Source organism: Alligator mississippiensis, chromosome 16 (assembly GCF_030867095.1).
Source record: "Alligator mississippiensis isolate rAllMis1 chromosome 16, rAllMis1, whole genome shotgun sequence".
Taxonomy (NCBI): Eukaryota; Metazoa; Chordata; order Crocodylia; family Alligatoridae; genus Alligator; species Alligator mississippiensis.
This window is the reverse complement of record NC_081839.1, coordinates 2087178-2094150: the sequence shown is the minus strand read 5'-3', so window position 1 is coordinate 2094150 and position 6973 is coordinate 2087178. Positions and strand designations below refer to the sequence as shown.

At 65.5% G+C, this 6973-nt stretch overlaps 1 protein-coding gene across 1 annotated transcript; it reads left to right on the top strand.

The window, feature by feature from the left end:
• LOC102574228 (uncharacterized) lies at positions 1 to 2746 on the top strand. Its single transcript, XM_006272129.4, has 3 exons — positions 1 to 585; positions 1635 to 1718; positions 1985 to 2746. Exons 1-3 carry the CDS (start codon positions 82 to 84, stop codon positions 2090 to 2092), a joined length of 696 nt encoding a protein of 231 aa, XP_006272191.2. The 5' UTR covers positions 1 to 81; the 3' UTR covers positions 2093 to 2746.
• Positions 2747 to 6973: the final 4227 nt, after the last annotated feature.

The window sequence follows — 6973 nt, the reverse complement described above, 5'->3', positions numbered from 1 at the left end:
AGGAGGCTGCTGGGGTGAGGTCTTCCTGGGGAGAAACTGAGGCACGGGGACGGCCGTGCCCCTGGGCCCCTGCATGGCTGCATGCCTGACCCGCCCCATCCCATGCTACAGTGTCTGCCCCCCCTCACAAAGGAGGCTGCTGGGGTGAGGTCTCCCTGGGGGGAAACTGAGGCAGGGGGGCTGGCTTGCCATGAGATCCCTTGCATGGGTGCATGGGACACCCACACACACACACAGGAGGCTGCTGCTGGGGTCTCCCTGCTGGGGAAACTGAGGCAGGGGGGCTGGCGGGCCCCTGCACGGCTGCACGCCCCCCCCCGGGGGCTGCCCTCGTGCCACGCATCAGGCCGGCGCCGCCCGCTGCCAATCGGGGCGGGGGGTGGGTCCGGCCGCGCCGCCCTGCCCTATAAAGCGGCGGCGGGGCCGGGCCCGGCAGCTCCGCGCCGCAGGACCATGGCCAGCGCCCGCCTCTGCCTGCTCGGCCTCGGCTGCTGCCTGCTGTGCGCGCTGGGCGCGGGCGACGACGGGCTGGAGGTGCGGGCGGCCGAGAGCCTGGCCCCCAAGAGCCAGGAGGAGAAGGAGCTGGTAAGGGGCGCTGCCACCGCCGCCCTGCATGGCCCCGGCCACGTCCCTTCGCCTGCCCGCATCCAGGGGGGTTGGGGTCCTTCCCCGGCGTGGCAGTCTGGGCCCATCGGGGATGCCCCCGTGCCCCGGCTTCGCAGGCGTGCCATGCTGGGGATGGCAGCAGGGCTGGAGTGCTGCTTGCTCCGGCTGCCCCCTTTCGAGGCCCTCGGCCCCGGGGAGACGCACCCCTTGTCCCAGGCGTGGTGCCCACAGGGGACCGGGCTTGGCCGTCCACGCGCTGGTAGATGCGGCAGTCCCTTGCAGCCAGCGCTCGGCCTGCGTCTGAATGAGAGTCCCCCGGGCACTCGCGCTGCCTGAGCCCGTGGCAGCCACTGACTCGGAGCTAAGTGCAAAGGGAATTCGGGGCATCGCACGCCAGCCGCCATCGTGTGGGTAGGGGTGTCCATACGAGACCTGAGGATTGACGCCAGACGAAACGGAGGGGTCAGCGCGTGAGCAGGCCGCCCGTTTAAAACAAACACCGAACCTGGCAGGGTGCTCAAGGGTGGCCATCGGAGGAGGTGGGGGTGCAGAGCACAGCATGGTCCACCAAGCGAGAGGACGGGCATGGGGAGCGCTGGAGCGGGCAGTGCAGGGCACGGCCTCTGCATCCCTAGAGCCCACGGGCTGGGGGCTGCAAGGGGGAGAGGGGTAGGGGGAAACCCTGCTCAGACCCCGCTCGCTCGCTCTCCCTTCCAGCCTCCGTGTGACACGAGAGGCGAGGCGAGACGGCCCTAGGGTCTGACCCAGTCAATGCAATTCTTAACTCCCACCCCGTTAATTCAGAGCCCCTTCCCTGAGCAGCCCTGTGTGGACCAGCCCTTGCCCCCTCGTCCCAAGGGGGTGTCAGGTCCTGGTCTTCAGAGGGGTTTTGGCAGCTCCCTGGGTTTCATCTGCTGCTGCCCCAGTCCCTCGGGCGTTCCTGGTCTCTGGGAGCCCAGCACCAATGGTCCAGGCTCCCGGGCGGACGCAGGGCTGAGATGTCCCCCCTTCCCGCTGTGCGTCTGCAGATCGTGGCCCTGCAGGAGGTGCTGGAGAAGCTGAAGAGCAAGCGCCTGCCCTCGGTGGAGAAGAAGCTGGGCTGGGTGCCCTCGGTAAGGTCCTCGGTGGGAGCGCGGGCAGAGGCTGGGCTGTGTCTGCAGCTGGACTTCAACCCTGGGGCTCGCCCAGTGGGGGACGGGGGTGTAAATCCCCCCAGTCCTGACCTCCCTCCCTAAAATGACACCAAGGGCAGCTCATCGCTGCCATCACCCCCTGTCCCATGTGTCATGGCCATGCTGCTGCAGGGGGCTGGGGGGGGGGGTGCATAAGTGTGTGTGCATGGGGGTGGTATTAACACAGCCCCGCTCTCGCCCCGCAGTGTGACGCCGGCGAGCAGTGCGCCGTCAGGAAAGGTGCCCGCATCGGGAAGCTCTGCAACTGCCCCCGTGGCACGGCCTGCAACTTCTACATCCTCAAGTGCCTGTGAAGGCCCGGGCCGGGGGAAGAGAGCCATGCGGGGGCTCCCAGTCCTGTCCTGTCCTGTCCTGCCCTTCTGGGGGCTCCCAGGAGGGGTCTTTGGTTTGTTGTGTGCTCTGGGAAACATCTCCCCGTCCCCCCTTCCAGCACCCTGGGAGCTCCGGCTGGAAGGAGCACCCTCCACGAAGCCCATCCCAGCCCGTCCTCGCTGCCCCGGGGGGCAAGAAGCAGCCGGTTCCCAAAGGCACTGGGCTGCTGGCATCGTGGGGCCTCAGTACCACCCTCAGCTTGGCTCTTTGGCCCGTCTCCCTTCCCCGGGGCCAGAGATGCAGCAGAGGCAGTCCCCCACCCTCCCGTCAGCCTGGCCCCCAAGGCTGCTCTGACTCGAGCTAATTAGCGGCAGTCCCCAAGGTGCCATCCAGGGATGTCAGGAAGCCACTGGTGCAGGTGGGGGTGGGAATCTCCCCATCTCACTGCCCCCCGCGTTTCCAGCCTGCACCACGAGGGAGCTCTGCCGTGCCCGTTCAGACCGTGTGCCCCCTTGGATGGGGCTTCGGCCATGCTCGTGGCGCCCAGCGCAGCAAAGCTGTGGTCCTGCTGGAGCCTCCTGCCTCCTGTACCGCAGCACAATCACTTCCAAATAAAGCCTGTTTCCCCACTGGCAGTGGTGTCTCCGTGGGTCCTGTTTCTGGGTATGGCTGTGGGGGGCAAAGGGCTGGAGACCCCCTGAGACCAGCATGAAGCCCAAGCCAGGTCCCTCTGCAGCACCTGACCATGCAGACAGGATGGGGCTGCATTCCCAGGGTGAGTTACAGCCCTCCCCGGGGTGCAGGGTGCAGTCTGCATGCAGCAAGACAGTGGGCACCACCAAGGCCTGCAGTGATGGGCTAGAGGGCTGAGCTGGGTGTGGAAGGGGGCCACAGAGCCAGACTGGGGGCCAGGGAGCTGGGGAGAGATGCAACAGGGGGTCCTGTCCACCAGCGCTGTGGGGCTGGGGCTGCTCCTAGCAGAAAACCCTTTAGGATCGTGGCTGTGCCCATGCCAGGCTCTGCCCTGCCGGGTACATAGCAGGGTGCTCGGGGCCCTGGGTGCTTGCTGGCCAGTGCTGCCAGCACAGGGTGAGTGCTCAGTGCTGGGGGCAGCCAGAGGCCGCGGGAGCAAGGGGTGGACTGGACATGGCTCCAGGGTCTGGAGAAGAGGTGAGTGGGTCTGGACCAGAGCGCAGTGCAGCACGGGACCTGTCGATACAGCCCGACCGGAGCTCCCATGACCACGGCCCTACGTCCTGCCTGCACCCCATGATGTCTGGCCCCCAGGCTGGCGGGGCCTGTAGGGGGGAGGAGGGATGGGTGGCTCTGCCAGGCAGGGAGCCTGGGCAGAGAGGGACCAGCAGGCCTAGGGCAGAGAGCCTGTGTCCCTGGATGCTGCCACCCCCCTGCAGCCAGGGCTGTGGATGGGGACCCAGCTGCGGGTCCCCTGCCAGCACAGGGCCACATCCCAATCTGCGGGGGTGGCATGAGGCTCCCAGGGCTGGAGCCGCTGCCCGCGCCCCACGCTGCACCAGCTGCACCAGCCTGCTCCCGGCAGGAAGAGGCAGACGATTGAGGTCAGGCCGGAGTGGCCCCTGCTCGGCTCTGCTGTTTGCCTTTCCAGAGGCAGCCGGTTCGGCCTCCAGCTCGGAGCCCTGGCTATTAACCTCCTCAAGGAGCGGAGCGCGGGACCGCGGGCGCCTGCCTCTTGCAGCCTGCACCCCGGCTGCTCCCCTGGCAAGGGTGAGCTATAGGCAGGCAGCTCCCTGCCATGCACGCACTGGCTCCATGGGGCAGAGCTGGCCGAGGCTGGGAGATGCCCTGCACAGGACACACCCAGGGCTCAGTGCCCAGTGGGCACCGCCACACCCATGCAGAAGTGCAATCATGGCCACAGCTGGCCTGGAGCGTGGCCCTCAGGATGGGGCACTCGGGCTCGGACCCCGCTGCCAGGCCAAGCTGCTCGCCTGCCTCCCGCGGCCGGGCTGCAGTGGAGCGCGGTGGGGCCGCCCAGTTTGGCCGGGAGGCGAGCGTGCAGAGAGGGGGTCTCGGGCCCAGCACAGACCTGGCCTCGCCGCGCGGGCCAGAGCAGCAGCTGAACGGAGCGGCTCCGGGGCCAGAGCAGCTGGCCCAGTCCGGCCAGGAGATGAAGCAGCGGTGGTGACATCACCCCATCGCTATGGAAGCAGTGAGATCATGGGCCGCACGCTCCAGGGCCCGGAGCCAGCTCCCAGTAAGTGCTTCCTGGGGGGAGAGACAATGAAGCCAACACATGTTCCCCTCCCCGCCCGGTCCCCTCTGACCAATAACCCTCCGCTGATTGATAGCGCTGTCCGGCCGGGGCCCTGCCTCCTTGATGGATGTGCGGGGAGGCTTCACTTAAGGGGAAACTGAGGCACACTGGCCTGCCCTGGGCCATGCGGGCCAGGGGCTGCGCGGCATCGGTGCCAGGGTCTGGTCCTACCTGCGATCCAGCTGCTGGTGATTGCTGAGTGAGATGCACGTCGTGGGATCAGTGTCAGCCCCAGTGTTTTGGGGGTGGTACGGGGCAGGCAATGATGGTGCTCTTCCAGACTGTGTAGCCTTTGGGGGAGCCATTTCTGGAAGGGGTAACGGGACAGTCTCCCTCTTGGGAGGTCTGCCCCCTCCTGCGTCCAGAAGTCACCCCGAGAGCCCGGCCTGCCCAAGCCACCCTGCCCCTCCTTTGCTGTCCAGCTTGCTCAGGCCAGGGGGGCCCAGGGTCCCCAACCGAGGGGGTAGCAGGGAGGGGTCTCACTTGCTCTCTGGGATGCCTTCCCCCAGCTCTGAGCCTGCAAGCCCGGGTCTGGCTGTGCAGAGCAGGGGGCTCGGCCTGCATCCAGCGAGCCGGCAGCCCCCCACCCCCAGCCATATGGCTCTGCGGAGGGGAGCGAGCGCTCCCCCCCTCCGCCCGCTGACATTTGGAGCAAGGAGGATGAGGTCAGCTCCTCCAGGCAGCCGCCTTCCCCGCTCGACCCTGCTGCAGATGGGGCCACGTCGCTCCAGGCCTCTCGGGGCCAGGGGAGCAGCGCTCTGGATCCTTTGGCATTTTCCCTGCCCGGTAGCCTGTCGGGACGACTCGGCGGCTTTGCGATGTGATCTGTGTCTCTCCTCCCAGGGCATCTGGCAGCAGCTGCCGGGGCATCAGAGGAGGCTGCGGCCCGGTGGCTCCTGGCCGAGCAGCTCTGTAGGTTCCTCTGCCCACCCCCACAAGGAACCGGGGAGCCCCGGCGCCCCACCACCACCCTCCACATCAAGGCTGGCAGGGAGGGGAGCAGGGGGCTGGTACTGAGGGGTCCCTTGGGGGGCTAGCGAGGATGCCGAGGGTGGGGAGGAGGGAAAGCTTCCGGGGCTGGGGGGGCTCCTGGTCTCAGGCCGTCTTAGGGTGCAAGGAGGTTTGGGGAGCCAGAGAGCCATGCCCGTCCCCTCCCCCCCCCCACAAGCAATTGCTAATCAGTTCAACCAGGCTCTCCCCTCTCTCTCTCAAACCCTCTCCTCCCCCTGCATGGACTCCTTGTCTCTTTTCCCAGCCCATCCCTTCCCTGGACCCTGATTCTTTTCCCTTGTGGGGTGATTTTAGGTGAAGTCCTGTCCCCTGCCTGGGCATCGGTTTTGCCATCTGTAAAATAGGAAGAAGAAGGTGAGGGATAGATGAAAAGCAAACTTCCTCTGTACCTGGGGAGCTGCGTGCATGTGTGTGCATGCATGTGCATGTACGTAATAGAGACTCTCCAGTGCTCCATCGCTCGGTCCCATCGGCAGGTGGCAGCTGTCCATCGCATTTTCTGCGCTAAGGGCTCCAGCCGGCAGCTGCCGCTCTGGACAGACCATCCCATGGTATTCCCTGGCCGGTCTCCAGTGGTGGCTCTAGCTACCTCCGTCCCAGCTTCTTCCCCAGGTGCAGGGCCCCTTCCCTGAGGCAACGGCTGTAAGTGCTTTCTCCGTGTCGCCAGGACTTAAATTGAAGTTGCACAGATCATGCCCTGGGCATCCAGCAGCTGGGACATGCACGGGACCCATCTCCACCCCATAACTGGTGAGTTCAGCCTGCAAATTGTCCCCCTTATTGCCCCAGAGTCACATGCAAGAGGTCAGTAGCCACGGCCCGTTTGGCCCTTCGCTTCTCTCTGCTGGACTGCCCACAAAGGTACCACTTTGCTGCCCATTGCAAGCAGGAACAAGGCCACTAAAAAGCCACCCTGTGTTCCCTGCCTGCTGGGCTGCCAGTTCCCTGGGGCAACGCGAACACGCCAGCACGCCTGCCTTGCAGCGCCTAGATCTGCCCTCATGGCTGCAGCATGAGGTCACACAGCAGTGTCGGCACACTTGTGTCGTGGGTGTTGCAGTAGGAGCCAGAGCCAATTGCACTAGAGCTTGCACATTTGTGTGGAAAGAGACGGGCCTGGCAAACAAAACACACCAGCAGAAACAAGAAGGAGTCTTGGCTCCAGTTTGCAGACGGGGAACTGAGACCCAGCAAAGTGACTTGACCAGGGTCAACCAGAGAGCAGTTGTGGAAGCTGAACCCAGGTGTCCTGGCTCCCTGTCTGCCTTAGCTCGGGGTGGGCAAAATGCAGCCGGGGGGCTGGATGCGGCCCACCAGGCCATTCTATCTGGCCTGCGGGGCCCCTAAAAAATTTAGAAAATTAATATTTATCTGCCCTGTTATGCGGCCTTCGATGGCTTGCCAAAACTCAGTAAGCGGCCCTCTACCAAAATAATTGCCCACCCCTGCCCTAGCTGCTAGGTCAACCTGTCTTGCAACACCAGGTCACATGGGATTGTTTCCCAAGGTTGTGTGTGTGTGAAAGCCTGTTCCCGTGTGCATGTGTGCTTGCACAGGT